The sequence below is a fragment of the Doryrhamphus excisus genome, chromosome 22 (genome assembly GCF_030265055.1).
Source record: "Doryrhamphus excisus isolate RoL2022-K1 chromosome 22, RoL_Dexc_1.0, whole genome shotgun sequence".
Taxonomy (NCBI): Eukaryota; Metazoa; Chordata; class Actinopteri; order Syngnathiformes; family Syngnathidae; genus Doryrhamphus; species Doryrhamphus excisus.
In genome coordinates this window covers 272,338-294,863 of record NC_080487.1, presented here as the reverse complement: position 1 = coordinate 294,863, position 22,526 = coordinate 272,338, and the positions used below count along the sequence as shown (strand labels likewise).

Sequence of the window (22,526 nt, the reverse complement as noted above, 5' to 3'; positions counted from 1 at the left end):
AGAACTTGAAACGCACAGATATTATACTTGCCCCCCCCCCCCCCCCTCCATTGTTGGCTTTCATTTAGCCCACCTTCATACCTGCCTGCCCCCCCCCCCCCCCCCCCCTCCCCCCCCCCCCCCCCCCCCCCGGCTGAGGCTGCTACATCCCATCTGCATTGCGTGTCGTGTGTGACGTCACGTGTTGGCCTTCTCATGCATGGACAGGTGGGGGGGGGGGGGGGTCATCAACAGCTGCACGGAGACACATATCATGGAAAATAAAGGCAGACCCCCCCCCCCTCATTTAGCTCCACCCCCAACAACAACAACTTTTCTATTGTTGTTTTCCACGCGGCTCCTCCTGCCCTCGGCCACTGCTAGCTAGCGACCTACTTCCTGTTGCTTTGCTCCCGCTCGTCCTCTTCAGCCTTAACACGGAATAATGAAGAAGACCGGCTCTTCCCAAAGTGGGCCGACGACACCGCAAAACAAAACAACGTCTTTCGTCAGCACGCTAGTTTTTAATGAGATGGGAAAGAGTAAACGTCGGATTGCAGCACCACTCTAATGCATCCAATCAGCGGGGGCCGGGGTGCTGATTGTCCGGGGGGGGCGGCTGGGGGGGGGGGGGTCTTAAAACTGCAATGACAACAACAGGAAATAGTCGTGGAAAGGATCTGGTTCAGGGTGGGTGTCGCCATCACAATACTTGCTCAAAGTACACAATATTTGACGTGGAGCCCAAGCAGTGGGGCCGGCCCCCTGGGGGGGACACGGTGATCTATTAGGGGGGGTGAGAACTTCCAATATTAGTCCAGACCTCCAACGTGGATTTGACTCTTGGTTTGATTTGGATGCCTTTGTTGTATTCCATCGGTTCCACGCTCGGTTTGTACAGTACACGTAAACCACAAGATATTACTACCATCAATAGTATTTCAAATTGGGGGGGGGCAAAAGATTTCTGTACCCCAGTGGGGGCATGACAGGAATGACGAGCCGTCAGAAATGCTAACCCGGTGGAGTATGGAACCAGTGAACAGTGATAAACGAGGGACGCCCGTCTTTACGCTAGATGATTAGCATTGGAAATGATTAGCCAAAATTTAGTGAGGGGAGCTAATATTTTCAGATGCTTTAATCTTTTATCATTTCCCATGTATGAATTTAGATCTCAAAAATTCTAAATACTTTTATTTATGTGAACAGAAATCCAATTTTTTGTGGAATTTTGAAGCTAAGTCACGGAATGTCAAACTCAGGAACATGCAAACTATATATCAATAAAAGTTGATTAATAACAATTTCTACTATATGAAAGTTGTTTTTTACTGGCTGCTGACTGAATGACAAACTAGATGGGTTGGGTTTTTTCCACCCCCCCCCCCCCCCCCCCCCCCCATGCCATACATTTTTGAAATGATTTCCTATGAACTTCTCACTTAAAGCCACAACGTCCTTCCTAAGTTCTTTGACCTTTGTCATCCCACCCATGCATCACTCTAAACCCGCCCCCACCCCCTCCGTGACCGGGCCAAGGCATCTTTCAAGGGGGGACGAGGGGGCCACGTCCAGCATAGGCTAGCATAGGCTAGCATAGGCTAGCATAGGCTAGCGCAGGCTAGCGTAGCATAGCTGAAAGTGTTCCAGGTTCTCATGCTGTATTGTTGCTTATCCCTTCTCTTCTCCCTCCTGTCTTTCTCTTTCTCTCTCTCTTTTCCACACTCGTTCCCTCTTATATCTGCTATCTAAAAAGTGCCCATTAATGGTAAGTTCTCCCATGGGGGGCCCCGGGCCTGGGTGGGGGGGTTTGAGTCGGACAGCGAGCGCTTCCGACATTGTGACATAACTTGCATGACCAGTGGACATGTTAGCATTTCACCGCCCCACCCCCTCCCCTGCAGCCCCGCCATTAGCCTAGCATGTGCCCCCCTCCCAACGCCACCCCACTCCACGTTCATCCTCTTCCCATTCCCATTCCCATTCCCATGGGCTTTTTTTTAAAACTTGATTTCATTTCCGTGGAGATCAGGGCTGTTTGTTGTTTATGTGATGGTTCTCATGGCGCCACCTTGGCCCCGCCCCCTACCCTTTCATCCGCATCCACGCATCCTTCATGTTTCTGGCTGCACGTCCATCATGGGCTGACCCCCCCCCCCCCCCCCCCCCCCAACAACATCTGTGCCTCACGTCCACCACCGACTCAAGTTTCCCAATAAACGAAACAAAGTTGATGCCAGTAAAAAATGTCTTAGCATCTGCTGCCAAAATATACCGATATTAGCGCGCTAGCAGGATTAGCACGCTAGCAGGATTAGCACGCTAGCAAGAAAATATTATCCAACGTCCTTCATTTTCCCGACACACCACCCGTCCATCATTTAGTGGAATTCTTTGGAATATGTAGTCATTTGTGAATATGTAATAACTAGAATATAATATGTACAATATGTAGTAACTACAATATAATATGTACAATATGTAGTAACTACAATATAATATGTAGAAATGTTGTCGGGTCTACACTAATATTGAAAGTGCCCCCCCCCCCCCCCCAGCAGTTCATTGCAGTACCCCCCCCCATACCAGAAGTACTGTACTAAGCCAACTTAGTTGTTCATTTTGTAGCTTCACTTCATCTATAATGATCTATATTTCTTGATATTTATTTATGGATAAATAAATGGTGTTTCTAGTCTATTCATGAACAAAATGATCGCTGGTTGAAATCCAAGGAAATCCAGCTGGATGGGTGCTGATTCCAGAAGATCTGTAAAGCTGTGTGCGTGTAGCTGCTCTATAGGAGTCCACAATGAGCATATGATAGGTTCCCTTAAGAGACACTAGGACCAGAACCTTCTCCCCACATGACCCGTCCAGTCAGTAGATGGTCGTGATGAGACGAGATGGTGACGTCGTGCTGAAGAGCAAATGAGATGAGTCCATCCATCAGCAGGACAGTCCATCCCAAAGCTAAACTTCCAGAAGATATGGTTTACTGTTTCAGGCATGGTGTCGCCATGTTTGCCTTTGCATCTTGTTCTCACCCGGGGCCCGGCCGCCCCCCCCCTTCTTCCCCCCCTGTGCTTGTTGCAGACGAGGGCCAGAACATGAGCAGCGACACCAGCAGCCTGGTGCAGTCCCACACCCACTCGCTGAGGAAGCGCGAGGCCGTGGACCCCCCCTACCAGAGCGGCCAGCTGCACCCCGCCATCCGCGTGGCCGACCTGCTGCAGCACATCACGCAGATGAAGTGCGCCGAGGGCTACGGCTTCAAGGAGGAGTACGAGGTAGGACGCCGCGTCTCCGTGGAAACACTGCAAACGTTCACGCTGGTCGTGTCCACGTGTCCACATGTCCACGTGTCCACGTGTCCACGTGTCCATGTGTCCACATGTCCACGTGTCCACCCGTACCATGCTGTGATGTCCGCCATAGCATCATGTGTTGAGGTTAATGCCCTGCTCATGAGCCAATCGGCGTCTAACGCTGTACTATATCTCTCCCTGACACATGCTCTTTCTGTCCCAGATCAACGAGGTAAGACGTTCATATTCATATTCATATTTCATATTCCAAGGATGTTTCAGGTGCTGCTTGTTGTTGCAACCTAAACCTAAAGGGCATTTACCAAGAGTCCCCCCCCCCCCCCCCCCGCCCCCATAAGCTATGTCTGTGAGGTGTTGGACATGCAGTGCACCATTGTTCATCTTTATGAAGCTTTAAAAAAATACTACATTAACAATACATTTGTACAATATTGACACTTTTTGGACTTTTGGAATGAAATATTCCCAAATTCCCATGGAAACGTCCTCATTGTTGACCGCAGACGTTAGCAGGACGCTGAAGAACATCCTTTCCAGAAGCTTCATAAAGACGACGTGTGTTCCGTTTTTAGCTGCAATTTCTTCCCAATAAATGATAGGAATATTAATTCCTCATTTCCTCATCACTTCCCAAATGGAATTGCAGCCCACAATTGTACTTCTCTGTTATGTTGAATCCTTCTTTGTGTCTTCATGGAGTCACAGCGTTGATGTTCTCTTCTGTTTACTTTTTGTATTATTATTATTATTATATATTATTATTATTACATGCATGAATTAGCCGCCTCATCTTAGCTGTTATTATATTTTCGAACGCATGGAAAAAGACGTGTTGATGTTTCCAAACTGCCAAAAAATCAGTTTTCCTTTGATGAAATCTATGAAATAATATGAATAATAATAATATGAAATATGTTGTGTTGCTGAGTGGAGCAGATGTTCTTGCACTGCAGGAAGTAGACAGGGTCGCTGAGTCTGCTAAAGGCACTTAGGAAGCTAGGAGACAATGTGTCTCCTCATGTTTGACGTGAAGCCATAAAAGAGGAGGAGCTTATGATCCGTCCGCTTGACTTCCTGCCATCTCCTACGAATGGATGGATGTCCTTTAGCATTTTAAAGGCTAAATGGACGCCATTTCATGTCTGGGAGATCTTTATTTGCCGCCCAGACCAATGAACGCCACGGTGATTGAAAGCGTAAAAAGAAATGTACCTTCCTTCCTGCTAAAGCGGCGGCCCCGCCTCCCAGCGCCGGCACGCATCCAGAATGCTAATGCAGCACTTCACTTTGCCAGGACGCGTTGGCGTTGGCGTGTGGCGTTGGCGTGTGGCGTTCGGGTGCAGGCGGATCAGTGGACTAGCCCAAAGACAACAACAATGGCGTTTGTTCAAAACGTTTACTTGTTAACAGTAATATTGTAGTTGTCAGAAAAAATACTGTAGTTGTTAGTGATACCATCATAGTTGCCAATGATAACATAAATGTTAGCGATACCATCATAGTTGTCAATGATAACATCGTAGATGTCAGCGATACCATCATAGTTGTCAATGATAACATAAATGTTAGCGATACCATCATAGTTGTCAATGATAACATAAATGTTAGCGATACCATCATAGTTATCAATGATAACATCATAGTCAGTAACCATTGCTAACAATGACGTTGCAGTTAGCAATAACATCGAAGTTGTTAGCATTAACAATGAAGTTATTAGCGACAATATAGCGGTTAGCAATAACATCTGAGTTGTTAGCAATTAAATCAATGATCACATGACATGCCCCCCCCCCTTTTTTTTAACAGAGCTTCTTTGAGGGGCAGTCGGCTCCGTGGGACTCGGCCAAGAAGGATGAGAACCGCATGAAGAACCGATACGGGAACATTATTGCATGTATGTACATCAATTTACTGCACCCCCACCCCCACCCCCCCACGCCCACCCCCTAAACCTCCTCCTGATTTATTGGCCTGGCTTTTTGGGGGGGGGTAAGTGGTCAGTGTAAGATGCTCAGGCAAAAGACTTTTATTATCATCCAGCAGAGCTGCTGGGATGCTAACGTCCTGACATTAGCTTTAAAAAAGGATTTCCATTTTTCCATATGTTTTCATTGAGACACCAGATGTCAATCAAAAAGCCTTTTGGCAAATCCTTCCTGACTACGTTGAAGCCAAAGACTTGGTTCAAGTCTTATTTTGTATTTCCTCGCTTCCATCTGTCCCACCCCCCTCTTCAGTACCTCCTCTTCCTCCTCTTCCTCCTCTTCCTCCTGCCACGCGCCGGCCTGCTTGACTCCAGCGTGCTTCCTTCCTCTCTGCCTCTTTTCCAGATGATCACTCCCGTGTGAGGCTGCAGGCCCTGGAGGGGGACCAGAGCTCCGATTACATTAATGCAAATTACGTTGATGTAAGTACAAACACCAGCCAGCGCCACCGACGCAAAGGTCACCGCGCTTCCTCTCGGGGGTGGGAGAGGGCGGCGGGCCCGTCGTCGCCGGGGGTCCGCGGGGGAGGCCACCGTCGCACGCAAACACACACACACACAACCTTTATACAGCACGGTACCGTATGACTGCGTGGTTAAATGAAGAGGAATAAAGATCAGGCTAACAATACACGCCTTGGAATAAACACCATCCCAAGGAATGGGGGAATAAACACCATCCCAAGGAATGGAGGAATAAACACCATCCCAAGGAATGGAGGAATAAACACCATCCCAAGGAATGGGGGAATAAACACCATCCCAAGGAATGGGGGAATAAACACCATCCCAAGGAATGGAGGAATAAACACCATCCCAAGGAATGGGGGAATAAACACCATCCCAAGGAATGGGGGAATAAACACCATCCCAAGGAATGGGGGAATAAACACCATCCCAAGGAATGGAGGAATAAACACCATCCCAAGGAATGGAGGAATAAACAGCATCCCAAGGAATGGGGGAATAAACACCATCCCAAGGAATGGGGGAATAAACACCATCCCAAGGAATGGGGGAATAAACACCATCCCAAGGAATGGGGGAATAAACACCATCCCAAGGAATGGGGGAATAAACACCATCCCAAGGAATGGGGGAATAAACACCATCCCAAGGAATGGGGGAATAAACACCATCCCAAGGAATGGGGGAATAAACACCATCCCAAGGAATGGGGGAATAAACACCATCCCAAGGAATGGGGCAGCCTGGCACCAAAGGAAATACCAGGGTAAACATTCCCCCCTTCATGGACATCCGCCCGCCAATCAAAAAAGGCTTCACTACACATCTTCAAATTTCTCCTCAGTATGCTAACCTAGCATGATTTAATGGTAGCGCTTCTGTCATTGGCTGACCACCAGTCCGTGGTGGACCCCGCCTCTCGCCCATAGACAGCTGGGATAGGCTCCAGCGTACCCCCGCCCTGGTGAGGATAAGCGGTAGCGGATGGATGGATGTTAGCACGTTAGCATCACATAGCTGCCCCCAACATCATTTTGTCCAAAGAATCCACAACCCTGGTTTTTTTTAGCACCCTCGTTCTGCACGCGTGCCAACTCCAGAGGGTACGGTGCATGCCCTGGGGGGTCTTAGCACGCCTTCACGCCGCTCTAAAGTCATTAAAAAGTAGCGTGAGGCCCCCCCACACCCCCGCCCGTTAACAACAGATCCAACTCACTTAGGCGCCGCCTCCTGGTCTGACCTGATTTATGGCGGACGAGACGAGAGGCAGCCAACGGGAGATGCTTCCTCTGAGGCTAATAGCCTGCCGATGTACCTGCCTCCATAAGTGCCCCCCCCCCCCCCCCCCGCCCTGCCTAATGTGGCCATTTGTAATCTCTTGTTCCGCCCCCAAACATGGATTCATAATGCGAGGTGTGCCGGCCCTCAATTATTTACCTTTGCTGCGTTGGCTTTTATGCTCCATTATGCTGCCGGCACAACAAGGCAGACAAACACGGCTACAGGCCTTTTCTAGATAATGCATGCATATTAAACAGGACCCCCCCCCCCCCCCCCCCACACATCTTCTCCTCAAGTGCTCATAAATGGAGACATATGGGTAACGATGGTTTTTACTCCCCAGCAAGCTCCTTAACTCATCTCAAGTCCCAGTAAACTCCCAGCGTTCCTGCTGCTCCTTCTTATTGCACGGCCACGGGAGATGATGATGATGATGATGATCATCATCATCATATGCAGCCCAAACATGCCATTAGGCTAATAAACATCATCCCCAACTGTAATAATAATAATAATATTATAACAATAATAATGGTGCTACATCCTTCTCCTAACGTTCCGTGATATCCTCACCTCATTCCCATTTTTCCCAACAGACTTTCACTTTTGCAACTTGACTTTGTTTTCTTTGATCTCGTCATCTTACAACTTTAAAAATGTCTTTTTTTAATATTTCAAGTCTATCCTACTTAAATTTTTATATTATATTTTATATTATTATTATATTATTTTTCCACATAATATTATAAGTTTATTGTCATAAAAGTGCAACTTTTTAGTTGTTAGAATACTTTGACTTTATTCCTATGAAGGCGTCGTACAAGTGCAAACATCCACGCTACAACATGTGATAACGTAGCAAAAATAAAATCCATGTGCTCATCAGAGATGACAGTTTGATTGATTGCTAGATTGTGGAGCCCATGGACAGATCACGTCAACGTACCGTAGCAACACATGGAAGCGGAAATATTTTCCTCATCATATTTTATTATTATTATTATTTTATTCTTTTTGCATTGTTTTAGGTTTTGTTGTTCAATTGTATTTTTAGAATGTGCCACAGCCTGATAAAGAAACCACTGTGGGCTGCATACGGCCCCCAAGCCGCCCTTTGGACCTCCCGGTGCCCCAACAAAATAACCCCTGCACTATGCTGCAATGAACGCTGCCTTTTCTTGCAAACGAAGATGTACCATGCATGTGAAAGTGGGGGGGGGGGGGGGGGGGTGGCCGTCTGACCTGAAGCTACTAATTAGCGTTGACATTTAGAACCCCACAACTGGAAGTTTTCCGGCTTTCCTCATTGAAGAGATTTATTGCTATGCCAACATGATGAATGATGAAAACACGCCTGATTATTCATCAAGGACCCTTTTTAATATTGGAGTACTACCTTTTATTATTTAGGGATGCAATTGTACAACATTGCTGACTATTGCTTGGTAGTGGTTGGTAGTGGTTAGCATTGGTTGGTAGTGGTTAGCATTGGTTGGTAGTGGTTAGCATTGGTTGGTAGTGGTTAGCATTGGTTGGTAGTGGTTAGCATTGGTTGGTAGTGGTTGGTAGTGGTTAGTAGTGGTTGGTAGTGGTTGGTAGTGGTTAGCATTGGTTGGTAGTGGTTGGTAGTGGTTAGTATTGGTTGGTAGTGGTTAGTAGTGGTTGGTAGTGGTTGGTAGTGGTTGGTAGTGGTTGGTAGTGGTCGGTAGTGGTCGGTAGTGGTCGGTGTTGGTCGGTATTGGTCGGTATTGGTCGGTAGTGGTTGGTAGTGGTTGGTAGTGGTTGGTATTGGTTGGTAGTGGTTGGTAGTGGTTGGTATTGGGCGCGGACATCACAGTCATAATAATATTGAATATATTTATCATAATATACTATAGAAGCATGTGTGGATATCAAAACGTTGACATTAGTTCAATTGGAGGACCAAATTAAGCTGAAGAAATTGAACCAGCATCCCATTGGTCTGCCACTATTGTCCAACGTTTATGGCGGGATATTCCTACTCATCATCTTATGATGAGTAAATCCAAATGGGAGCCTGTGGGCAGGCTTCCTCCTCGCCGCCACTGGAATAAAAGGAAGTGATCAGAGGAAGAAGCAAGGCATCAAAAAGCCAAACATATTTAATTCCCTTTTAGTTCCATGATTTATTCCTCCATCCACCTTCTTTTGTTGGTGTCTCCATCGCATGCTTACACTTGTGTCAGCCTCCTTTCCTTGTAAATGTTGGAGGCGGTGATTGTGCACCTGACACCCCCCCCCCCAAGCCCCCCCACCTCTAATCCAGGAGCTAACATGAAAGCACAAATAAAAGTCCCGCTCGGCCGGCAGATAAAGAAGTCATTAAAAATGGAGGAGGAGAGAAAGGGAAACATCCTTTTGTGTCTGCTTCCCTTCGTTAATCAGCATCCCGCTTCAATTGAATATGAGTGAGATAAGCAGCGGGGGGGTGGGGGGGCTGGGGGGGTGCAGGCAAGGATGACGGGATGAAGAGCCTTTAAGTCCTCCTGATGTTTTGTTTCCCGCCTGGCGTCTCAGGGGACAAGACAAGGAATTGGACAAACGCAAGTTGAAGGGATTAGCGTAATCCCGGAGACTAGGAAGCCATTGTGGCCAAGATGGCCAAGATGGCCAAGATGGCCAAGATGGCCAAGATGGCTGCTGTTAGTTGAATCTGACGGATTATCCACACTTTGGCCGATCGCTCCGGAGGTGTGCGTGTGCGTCGCTCGTGCTCACGCCTTTTTTGGAAGAAAGCTTGAAAGGCTCGTTTTAAGTCAACCATGGCGACTTCATTCATGGATGGAATTGGAGAACAGATCAGGGGTGGTCATGATGCGGCGAGGGGGCCATTTGCAGTTCACGGTTGTGTGGGATAAAAAAAGACAGCCCATCTTGATTGGCGGAGTTTAGCCTTGGAGCGTCTGGAATGGAAAGCACATGGGTGCTAATTTTCATCTTCAGCCCCTTGGGACAACATTACTCTGACCCCCGTGTCCGGACCCCCGTGTCCGGACCCCCGTGTCCGGACCCCCGTGTCCGGACCCCCGTGTCCGAACCCCCGTGTCCGAACCCCCGTGTCCGAACCCCCGTGTCCACCTCAACAATGTATTGTGCGAATCTCGAATGTAATCCAACGAATCTCGGCTTAGTCCATATTAATGCGGATAGGAACGCCGCCACACGGACAAAATTTGGAATAAACCTGCAATAAAAGTTTGCACCTCGACACCCACTTTTACCAGAATGAAGCCCAGGAATGAGACGGACGGGGTGCTGGAGCCTATCCCAGCTGACTGTGGGCAGGAGGCGGGTACACCCTGGGCAGCCAATCACAGGGCATCATGCTATCTCATCAACGTGTTAGCTTCCTACCGCTAAACATTTGAAATGTTGAAATCAACATAATATTTGTGGTAGGTTTATACGTTGCAGAAAGAGATTCTGCAGGTGTACTTAATGTTATATTCACGAGTGCATCGTATGTACCGTATGTATGTACCGTATGTACTGTTTGTATGTACTGTATGTACCGTATGGGAGCCTGACATTTATTTGTTGTATTTTGTGCAGGGATACCACAGGCCAAATCACTACATCGCCACTCAAGGTAAGAAATACTGTTTTCCATACATGCTTGGTTATTGGTTATTAGTTATTGGTTATTAGTTATTAGTTATTGGTTATTAGTTATTGGTTATTAGTTATTAGTTATTGGTTATTGGTTATTGGTTATTGGTTATTGGTTATTGGTTATTGGTTATTGGTTATTGGTTATTAGTTATTAGTTATTGGTTATTGTACGCTTTCATGTACTTTTCTAATGAAACGTTTTTAAATCAGTCCATTTAAATACCGAAACAGGACAAAATATGACAAGTAGAAACCAGCAGACGTTACCGCCACGCTACGTGGGCAATAATTATGCATACGCAGCCCTAATATACTTTTAGATTATATATATTCTATATATCTATTCCTATATATTCTAGGCCTCTCAGAAATAGGGCATTAACAGCGGTAACTCGTATATTTGATTAATGATGTTTTATTTGTTTTGTGTAATTGACACACACGCACCAGAGCAAAGCTGTTATAATGGCAGATGATACACACGCACCAGAGCAAAGCTGTTATGACGGCAGATGATACAGACAATGACAATTACTACGAGTTCATGTCTCTGCAGTCCTTTAAAAGCCACCGAGTGTACGAGTGTGCATGTACTAGTGTACTTGGTGTGCATGTACTAGTGTACTTGGTGTGCATGTACTGGTGTACTTGGTGTGCATGTACTGGTGTACTTGGTGTGCATGTACTGGTGTACTTGGTGTGCATGTACTAGTGTACTTGGCGTACATGTACTGGTGTACTTGGTGTGCATGTACTAGTGTACTTGGTGTGCATGTACTAGTGTACTTGGTGTGCACGTACTAGTGTACTTGGTGTACTGGTGTACTGCCAAAAGCAACGTGGTGAAGAAAGTATGAGCGGTGTATTTGCGGCGGAGGGAGGTAGACGTTGTGCTCGGGGCCAGTTGGGAGTTGCATTAATGAGTTGTTGATTAGCGCGGCCGGCGTCTCTCCTCCTCGGTGTCTCAATTAACGCAAGCCCAAGTTTGCTCTCCTCCACCACGTCCCAGCAAACACACTGCGCTAATCCCGCCTCGCCTCGCCTCGCCTCGCCTCGCCTCGCCTCGCCTCGCTACTCGGGATCCGTTTATCCATTTTTGCAACGTCGGAGTTGATCTATCGTCAAAGTTGTGTTGTGTCGTACTTTGTCTTGAAGGACAGAGGACATGTGTCAATCATACCCATGGAATGGAGTGATTGGAAGTAAGCATCTCTGAAGAACATATGCTGATATGTACATCGGGCTGATTTGATTGTATTGCTTATTTATATGATGTTATTTGTGGGTGTGAGGACGATTAGCTCTGAGCCTCAGACTGCTAATGTTTCATGTTGATGAGTTATTTTCCTGGAAAGACGCATATGTGCCTTGGAAAATGAATATTCCTAAGTAGTGGCTAGGTGATCCCCAAGATCCACTTGTGTATTCAGTGGACCAAAACAAGAATCAATCTGCATTTTGACTTCATAAGCTGGTTTCCCCAGCCGCTCCTCCTCCACTCACATGTGGAAACATCTGGATTCCTGCTCTGGTTTTTCATGGGGGGGGGGCTGGAGATGAGAGGCCTCCCCAAGTGACAACCCACCAGCTCTCCGACACAAGTCATTAAAAAAGTGGAACAGAATTCCTCTTTTTTCCTTAAAGCTTCGTTGGCAGCTAATTGCTCCCTCCAGCTCTGCCATTGCTAATGCTAATGCTAATGCTTCTATTTGCTACGGATGGACCACAATTGGAAAGTGGCAGCTGTTAGAGGAACAATATGTACTGACCTACCACACTACCACCACAGGATACGTACCTACCTACCACACTACCACCACAGGATATGTACCTACCTACCACACTACCACCACAGGATATGTACCTACCTACCATACTACCACCACAGGATATGTACCTACCTACCATACTACCACCACAGGATATGTACCTACCTACCATACTACCACCACAGGATATGTACCTACCTACCATACTACCACCACAGGATATGTACCTACATACCACACTACCACCACAGGATATGTACCTACATACCACACTACCACCACAGGATACGTATGTACCTACCTACCACACTACCACCACAGGATATGTACCTACCTACCATACTACCACCACAGGATATGTACCTACCTACCTACCATACTACCACCACAGGATATGTACCTACCTACCATACTACCACCACAGGATATGTACCTACCTACCACACTACCACCACAGGATACGTTCCTACCGCGGATGAAAGCAGCGTCGTCATGAAGGTTCTGGGCGCCGCTCTCCTCAGCCGAAGCTGGGAAGGAAACGGCGCTCATTAGTTTTAGGGTCGTCTGACGAGCGCCCTGGGCGGCGTCAAGGTGAAAACGGCAGGTGGAGCAGCTGTCACCCCATAAAAGCCTCATCACCCCGCCTCATTACGGCGGGCTGCAGCCCATTTAGTCGGCAGATTAAACGCCTCACCTTGGTGGCTTTTTACAAGCCCGTCGCCGTGAGACGTCGCCGTGAGACGTCGCCGTGAGACGTCGCCGTGAGACGTCGCCGTGAGACGTCGCCGTGAGACGTCGCCGTTTCAGTCGCCGTGAGACGTCGCCGTGAGACGTCGCCGTGAGACGTCGCCGTGAGACGTCGCCGTGAGACGTCGCCGTGAGACGTTACCGTGTCCTGCCAGCTTCCATCCTCACCTGTGACCTTTGCTGCTCTTTCCCTCCACCAGGGATGTCGCCTGAAGGCTGGGAGCTGGAATATTTACTGGTTGGCATTCCAAAGCGACCTGGAACACAACAAATCAATGCTAAGCCAGCATTCCGGCTGCTAAAATGTTCCGATTATGTTTATTAATGGGCGCCGAAGGAATGTGGCTCGCCGTTTAGGCGGCTGTTGATCGCCGTCCTGCGTGGCTTTGGGATTTCCGCCGCCGCCATCCCACTCCCTGAAACACTGCGGCAGCATCGTCGTCGCCGTCAAACGCTCGCCCTGTCAGTTGAGAGGAATCCTTCTGTGAAGTTCCTCCAAACTTCTGCACATAAAAAAGAGCTACGCTCCTACCTCGGCGTTCCCGAGCGAGCACTCAAACACTTTTGACTTCCTCCAAGTCCTCCGTTTCAGGCTGGGAGCGACCCCTCGGCAAGGTTGTCTGACTGAGCATGCTCGTTTGTGGCGCACAGGAGCACAATACGCCTCGTTAGTGGCGCTAATGTGCTAACCTGTTTCTGATACGAACATAACACACAATCATTCTCCACAAAGACTCAACCTTGTTTTTGGTGGAAAAATGTGCTACATTTGGATTTCCTGTTTCCTACAATTGGAATGATATTCCTTATTAGTATGTCTGTGTATTCCTGATAGCCTTGGGCATCGGAATGGCTGATAGACGGCTTTAATCTCTCACTTCCGATATCTGTATCGGTATCGGCAGCATAAAATCCTGATTGGAAAATCTCTCATTAATTGATCTCCAATTGTCCTATTAGCTATTTGGAAGCCAGCAGAAAATAGGAAAATATTCCCTGAGCAATTTTCTAAAACTGTACTACTACTAAGTAATACTGTACTTTGTCAATACTGACAATTGGATATCATGGCCATAGCAACCAAATATGCTTTCTCACTGATATCACTGATATCACTGATATCCCATGGTTCTTGTCTTATGTTGTGGTCATCGTATTTGGTACTTACTAGTACTACTAGTACTTACTAGTCACATTCAAGGTCATGGTACAGCTCAGGTAGCTGTGATATCGATATCTGATACTGTGGACTAATAATAGTATGTCCCACACCTGATATCTTCAATAGAGTCAGCGTGGTGCAGTGGTTGGCGTTCTGGAGCAAACGCCCCGGGTTTGAGCCCCCGCTAGTAAGCATCATCGGTATTCGTCAGGAAGAGCAAGAAACAAAGGAAGTTGAGGAAGTTCTCAATTTCAGCCGTTTCTCCACTTCCTGTCATCTTGTTTGGCACCGCCATCACAATGGTAATAATCATAATAATAATCATAGTAAAGATAACCATGCCCGAGTGCTACCTACACACCAGCTGTCCTGCTTCTCACTTGCCCAAACTTCTCGCCATAGCGTAGCATCCTTCGCCACCAGGCCTCCCCCGGGGACCGGCGTGGGCGGACGGGTGGGCGCTCGGAGCTTGCAGTTTGTTGGCGACGCCGGACACATTTGGTGCCGTTTTAAGCCTGAAAAAAAACAGTAAAACCTCAGTCAAAATCATTTTTTAAAAATGTCTGACATTGAATGAGTTAATAATAACAAGTGTGTTCATCCACGGTGTATGAGTAATTAGGTTTCAACTATTCCATGGAATTATTTCTAATTATTTGATCTTTTTATGATGAAATGGAGTTTGGGTCTCAGTACAAGAATGTTTGTGTTTTTGTTGATTGGATGAGTTAGTTGTGGTAATTAGTTAAAGTTAGTGTATCTGCATGATTGTACTTATTCCTCCTGGCAATGGGGGGGGGGGGTTCATTAGAATGCTGTCAACTATGTCAAAATTTGCATTTGCTAATTAATTTGGAATAATTCCATTCTGCCTTTTGATTAAGCAAATGTTCATCGTCATTCTAATTAACCTGTGTAATAAATGAATGAACTCTTTCTTCATCTACAATTATTGCTCTGGTAACCCCCCCCCGTTTCCAAAGTGCTTCAGCTACCAAAGATTCCTTCTTTTCCAAACATGAAAGTGAAACTCTCCTATGAACAAATTCATCTCATGTTATTTTTTCTTGTCATTTTTAGTAGCACCTCCTCTCATGTGCAGGAGTTGGTTAAACTGGGGGGGGGGGGGGGGGGGGGGGTTGAGAAGTGCTCGAGTTTGACCTTGAAAAATCAGCATGAATTGAGTAAAGCAAGAGCTTTATTGTGAAAGGTTGTCAAGGTGTGCTTCCTGTCCTTCCAGGCCCCATGCAGGAGACGGTGTTGGACTTCTGGAGGATGGTGTGGCAGGAGAACACGGCTGCCATCGTCATGGTGACCAACCTGGTGGAGGTGGGCAGGGTGAGTGCCCCCCCCCATCTACCGCAAGAGCTGATGGATGAGCTTCGTTAGCACATTCGGGTAGCAGTGGAGGCCCCGCCTCCCCAGCGTGCTTGAGGGGAGCGTTCCATAATATTTAAAGTGACAGTAGAGCTTTTTACTTGCTGTCATTTGTGGCACTAACTTGAGCCGAGCGTGGAAGTTGATCATTCCGACACATTCCGAAACACGACCACACGTCTAAATTCTGCTGATGTGAACGTTGCAGCTTCATGGTGATTCATGGCCGCCCTCTCCTGGTACCTCATTAGGGCCCTTCCTGTGCAGACACCCAACCCCGCCCCTCCTCTTCCCCACACCTGCTTAGCAGCGCAGGAGGAGGAAGGGTAGTGGGGGGGGGGGGGGGTCTACCCACAGGGGGCCCCCAGAGCATCTGCTATATGATCCCCGTCCAATGGAGGCTGAGTGGAGCTTCCTCGTAAAGTCGCTGTAGCATAGCACAGCGGGCCATCTGCTGCGTCCATGGGCTGATGAATTTGGGGGAACGCTCTGCCTCTGTGGGGGGTGTAGGGGTAGTTCATTTGTTGGAAGATTTCAAACTTCCTACTTTACCATCAAGTGCACGTGCACACATGCACTTCCACACACACATATACTTCCATAGAAAACACTTATATACTTCCATAGAAAACACACCGAGAAACGACCTGTGGAAGCCATACTGTAGTATTCATACTGTAGTATTCAGACTGTAGTCTTCACACTGTAGTCATCATACTATAAGCAGAGGAAGATTGATGGATGGGTGGATGGACGGATAAAGGATGGATGGATGTAGGAAGTAGGAATAGTTGTCATGTGGCCTGCCGTGTTTTATTGGACTTTTTGCTGCGGTGCCATCTTGGAATCTAAGCGGGCTAATTGCAGGCTAACGGAGCGCACAATTCCGACATCCAATAATGTAATGGCCTCCACCTAACCGCTGCTGGCTGGGAGGGGTTGTCATCGGGGGATTAGCCACGTGTGTGTGTGTGTGTGTGTGTGTGTGTGTGTGTGTGTGTGTGTGTGTGTGTGTGTGAGTTGTGGAATTCTCATTTCATCGCTAACCAGCTCATGGACTCCTCGGAGGAACGTTGAAGCGGCTCCATCCAAAGCATCAGATAGATGTCCTCAAGTCTATCAGCAGCAGTCTGCCCCCACCAGTAACACTTTAATTGAAGGAGGTGGGCGGGGGGGTAATTCTGCACTCTTATTATAGCTAATACGAGTAATATTTCCACTGGAGTGTTTTAGATTTCTGTAGGGAAATCTCTTCTTAACAGTCCAGGGTTTATGATTTCACATCATTATTGGAGCGCCACCTCATACACTTTTCCTTTTTTTGCCCATCTTGTCTCTCTCCCTCCCTCCCTCCCTCCCTCCCTCCCTCCCTCCCTCGTCCTCTGTACCATCCCAAAGCATAAGCAGCAGAGTTGGCTACCATTTAATCCCATTCACGTGCAAACCGTTCATACTTGACATTCTCATTTCTTACGTAATAATAATACGCATCCTGTCTCATTTTGACATGGGAAAAAGATGGGATGACGAGGGGGGGTTAACGTCTCCATCCAATTATTCACTTTGCAACTCCAGTACGCTTCTAAGACTTCGAGCAGAAGGCTCAGCTGCCCCACACAGCACACCAAGGACAGGGAGAGTAGGCAGGGATGCCGCCAAATAAACAACTACGACGGTAATTGCGTGATGATATTATATTGATTATGATATGATTTTTGATGAGTTGTGCTGTGTTTTCCAGGTGAAGTGCTGTAAGTACTGGCCAGACGACACCGAGATCTACAGAGACATCAAGGTGACGCTCATCGAGACCGAACTGCTGTCGGAGTACGTCATCCGCACCTTTGCTGTGGAGAAGGTACGCAAAGGATACGCCGAGTACTTTGTTAGGTACACCGTCTGAAGCGCAAGCTTTAGGCCCCGCCCCCGCCACCGAGTCAGAAGCGCAAGCTCCAAGTAACAATTTGGAAGTGTCCTAACTGTGTGTAGCATTACAGAGTGTGCATCCAGGGAGCAGGGTTTTTTAACCACGGTAGTCCCACCAAATGCTCCTAACCACTTTCCAAGTCGCTCTCCAAAGCGTTTATTCATTTATAATCAACTTATTTTACACTAAATTAGAAAGCAGGATTCAGAAGTAGCCCAGAAGTGTTTGGGAACGCTTGGCAGTGTGACCAATCAAAGCAGAGTGGGCGTGCCCGAAAGCGGGCTGTGAGTGGAATATTTGATCAGCTGATCAATCCGTGTACCCCACTTTGGCAACCGGGGGTATAGGGGATAGGGGAGGTTTAGACACGCTCGTTTACACATGCATCTTACCGAGTGTTCATGTGTGTGTTTCCATGGCGACTCCAGAGAGGCATCCATGAGATCCGGGAAATCCGTCAGTTCCACTTCACAGGCTGGCCAGACCACGGCGTCCCGTACCATTCCACCGGCCTGCTGGGCTTCATCAGACGGGTCAAGTCCAAGACCTTGAGCAACGCTGGGCCCATGGTGGTCCACTGCAGGTCGGTCCCCAGCACCCCCACTGATGAATGAAAGTTTTTGTTAGGTCCGGGTGGCCCCCATTTGACGTTTATTCAGGTCTTTGTCAGCAAATAGTCTAGAACAGCAGAACTGGTTCCACACATTCCTATCTTTCAAATATTCCCACTGAGATGTTGAGACTATCATTCAATTCCACATTGTTCAATTGCCAGCGCCGGTGCCGGTCGGACGGGCTGCTTCATCGTCATCGACATCATGCTAGACATGGCCGAGCGTGAGGGCGTGGTGGACATCTACAACTGCGTTCGGGAGCTGAGGTCACGCAGGGTCAACATGGTCCAGACCGAGGTAGGATGCATCCAAGGCTCCCTCTCCACATTTGTGGATTTCTTTGGTCTGCTCGAATGAAAATGCTTGCATGGCGCTATCTGCAGTTGTCAATCCAGCAGCGAGCACGTTCTCAAAAGTCCACTGACTCAACATTTTCCAGCTGGAAGATGCTTTGACAAGATGTTTTTGTTTCTTTCTTTCGGCTTTTTCTTGATTACGGAGTCGCCACAGCGGATCTGTTTGATCCCCATACTGTTTTGGGCGTGAGCCCTTTAAATTTGGGATGCCCTTCCTGATGAATACCAATGATGCTTACTAGTGGAGATTCGAACCCAAGGTGTGCGCTCCTAAGTCCAGAACACTAACCACTTCACCACACGCTTGGACAAGACGTGATGTTGCCTGTTTTGGGATTGTATTGTTTCTTTGGTAAAACTTTAAAATTTTTCATTTCAAATTATCTTCATCCCCATAATGTTTAGATTTATTCTCCTAATATTGGAATGGTCTTTTTTGATGTTGCGTGTAAAGGAAGTATCTGGGAGTTTTCAGCTATTAATATATCAACTACATCTCGCTGACACTCTCGACTTGAACTCCGACAGACTTCTCCAAATAAAAGTTCCAAGTGCTGACAGCAGCTAGCAAGCCAACCTAACCAGCCCGCTTTTGAAGTAGAAAGAGGTTGCCTAGCAACAATACCAAACCCAAAGTAAAAGAACTGGATCCTAAGCAATGGTTAGCGGGTCAAGGTCGTACAGGAGGATATCAAGGCACTTTTGGAAGATAATGCTGCCTTGAGGAAAGGAAAGAAGCAAAGGAAAACTTCCCTGAGCAAATGAAAAATAGAATTGATGAGATGGAGAATGAGCGGATGAATGATGGGAATCCTCACAGGGATCTAAAAATTCAGAGATTTCTACTTTGGAACCCCCCCAGGTGAAAAGCCAGACCCCTCCCAAGGTGGGCTGCAATAAAGGACTTCAGCAGGCTTGCACATTTCGGACTTCCTGAGCCGTCTAGAGGTGTCACCTGAGGGAATTCCCTTTGAATCCCAGGCATGGTTGGCTTTAACGTTTCACAACGGCGTCCATGTCAGGGAGGTGTGCACCTCAAGCGCCGCTGAGTCACTCCTCCCCTCAGGTTCAGTGACCTTCAAAGTCAACCAAAACACATCCGTACCCCGGTAAGAGTCCTGGCGACCCGGTGGGCTCGTTGCCGTGCACGGACCCCGCACCTCATTGGCTGAAGCGCTGTCCATCATCAAGCGAGCGAAGGGGGTCAGGAGGTCCCATCCTTCCTTAACGAGGAGCCGCACGTGTCGTCTCATCGCCGACCTTGTGCAAGCGTGCGTGGATTTAAGCGGGAAATGACAAGCCGGTGTCTGCTGGAAATGTCACTTCAGAACACATTTCCATCAACTGGCAGTGGCGGCGGCGGCGTGTCAGCTGCTTGACTGACGGATGAAAGAGGGAGGAGGAAGAGCCGGGCGCCATTTTCTCCTTCCTTTGTTTTTTAAGTCATAATATGAGAAAAAACGAAACAATATTTGATGGCATTGCAGGAAAATGATCTGAATAAAGTTAGAATATTACAAAAGGAAAAACTTACCAACATTATTTAAGAACAAACTTTTGAAAATAAGAACAGCAAAATGGAGGGGGGGGGCAGAGTTGACAATATATGCTTTTTACTTCTTAGCATATGTTGCTGCCCTATAATATCCCTCATAGTTATTAAAAATATACTACAGTAAAGTCAGCTTGACGCTGAAGAAACCATTCCTAGAAAACAACACGTCTTGTCAAAGCATCTTCCTGCTGGAAAACATTATGTGAAGTGATGCATGGAGACAGCGCCCTCTGCTGGATTCTTACCAGCCTGCAGATAGCGCCATCACACCACTTTCTTTGGAATTTTGTCCATCATTCCCAATCCTTATATGAAACATGAACACATATTTCTTTCCCTTTTGTGTGTATTAATGAGTTAATATGAGCTAGCTAACAATGAATGTCATTGGGAGACACCTATTTCAAATGTGAAGCTCTCGAAAAAAAAAAACAGGTTAAATTAGCATCTTAGCACCATCACTGTAATAAAACCAACAACATCACTGTGGATAAATCAGTGAGTTATGTGTGCAAGTACTTTGATAGGTGTATATGTACATATATGTACGTATATGTATACTGTAAGTACATGTGTACAAGTATGTCTGTAGGTGTATATCTGGAGCATAAATACATAGTATGTGTACATGTAACTGTCCCTGAGAATGAAAGTGGAGTGACTGCCTCCCACCACCCACCAAGCCCCGCCCCACAAAGCCAGGCCGAGCCCCCACCACCAGGGACCCCAACACTCCAAGTTTCCATCATATCAGATGTGCAGGTCTACCAAACCAGATTGTGCTGCTAGCATCTTGGTATTCGGATCCTAAAAATACTACTCCAATAATACCACAGCACTGCTATATGCTAAGCCACACGTTGAGGTTGTCAGCGTGTATTTGGGTCAGCGGAAAGGTCCAACCAGTGCAGCGATCCCCTCCTCAGGCTCGTACCAAATCAGCAAGCGCAGCAAAAGACGTCATGTGACCTTTAAAGACAAACATTAGTCACGGGAAACAGCTCCGGGAACAGTCAGGTCGGTTCAACCCGAGGTCAAAGTCGCCCTTCCCAGACGGATTCGCAATGAGGATGCCTTGTCTTGCAGGAGCAGTACGTCTTCATTCACGACGCCATCTTGGAGGCGTGTCTCTGCGGCGATACCACCATTCCCGCCGGACAGTTCCGCTCGGTTTACTACGACATGAACCGCCTGGACCCGCAGACTAACTCCAGTCCCATCAAGGAGGAGTTTCGGGTAAGACGACACAGTTAGCACGTTAGCGGGTTCCAGCGTAAGCACGTTGGTTTGTGCCGGCAGACGCTGAACATGGTGACGCCCACACTGAGGGTGGAGGACTGCAGCATCGCCCTGCTGCCCAGGAATCACGAGAAGAACCGCTGCATGGACGTCCTGCCCCCCGACCGCTGCCTGCCCTTCCTCATCACCATTGACGGCGAGAGCTCCAACTACATCAACGCCGCCCTCATGGATGTACGTGTTTTTTAATGGGACCTATTATGCTCATTTTGGGGCCTTTGTATTGAGTTGTGGCTACACAACATAACCAGCACACAAAGCTTTCTAGATCTTCCAGAGTCTGCACCCATTCAGCTGGATTTCTTTGGATTTCGTGGTTCCCGTGAAAATGGTCCGTTTTCATTTATTCCACCCACGGCCCCCTCCAGGCACGCCCGTTCCGCTTGGTCACACTAGCGAGAACTTAATAGGAGTTCCAGTTTGTGCCGCTAGCTAACGACATAGCAGTTGATTATAATAAACGGCAATTAACATCCATCCGTATGTGTTGGATCCCAAACCTGATCCGGAAGTAGAGACTGGACAGTCCAAGGTTTCTCAAGAAAAGAGGTTCCTTCAATGGTAACTAGCTTTAGCATGTTAGTCTTAGCTTTCTACAGCATGGGTAACGTCTAATGTGGTGGAAAACGGCTACTAGCAACGCCGCTCCTTCTATGCTAGTGCTGTCGGTCCCTGACCTCCACTAAATACACACAGAACTCATAAATTGTTACTTACTGCTTACTCAGTCCACACGACCAAGTCTTCAACCTTTGACCAAGATCTTTTGTCCCCGTCTGTCCCTCAGAGCTACAAGCAGCCGTCCGCCTTCATCGTGACACAGCATCCTCTGCCAAACACGGTCAAGGATTTCTGGAGGCTGGTCCTGGACTACCACTGCACCTCCATCGTCATGCTCAACGACGTTGACCCCGCTCAGGTAGGTTTTGGACCGTCTTGTCCCGTTTGAACTCCGGGTTGTTTGACTTCCGACGGTCCATTTTGTTGTATTTAAAACAAAACAGTAAGAACAGCAACAAGTCAAACAAACATGTGACTCA

At 47.4% G+C, this 22,526-nt stretch overlaps 1 protein-coding gene across 9 annotated transcripts in view; it reads left to right on the top strand.

Moving 5' to 3' along the window:
• Positions 1–22,526, top strand: part of LOC131109381 (receptor-type tyrosine-protein phosphatase mu-like) — a 104,509-nt gene that overhangs the window by 78,502 nt on the left and 3,481 nt on the right. For 5 of the 9 annotated variants that reach the window (XM_058061321.1, XM_058061322.1, XM_058061319.1 and 2 more), the window contains 12 exons: positions 1,739–1,750; positions 3,079–3,272; positions 5,121–5,208; positions 5,645–5,721; positions 10,621–10,657; positions 15,599–15,696; positions 17,477–17,593; positions 18,091–18,245; positions 18,438–18,573; positions 21,274–21,423; positions 21,487–21,660; positions 22,274–22,405. In XM_058061321.1, coding sequence (XP_057917304.1) covers positions 1,739–1,750; positions 3,079–3,272; positions 5,121–5,208; positions 5,645–5,721; positions 10,621–10,657; positions 15,599–15,696; positions 17,477–17,593; positions 18,091–18,245; positions 18,438–18,573; positions 21,274–21,423; positions 21,487–21,660; positions 22,274–22,405 — 1,370 coding nt within the window. The remainder of the gene's footprint in view (positions 1–1,738; positions 1,751–3,078; positions 3,273–5,120; positions 5,209–5,644; positions 5,722–10,620; positions 10,658–15,598; positions 15,697–17,476; positions 17,594–18,090; positions 18,246–18,437; positions 18,574–21,273; positions 21,424–21,486; positions 21,661–22,273; positions 22,406–22,526) is intronic. The other 4 variants (XM_058061318.1, XM_058061324.1, XM_058061323.1 and 1 more) reach the window with 2 other exon arrangements.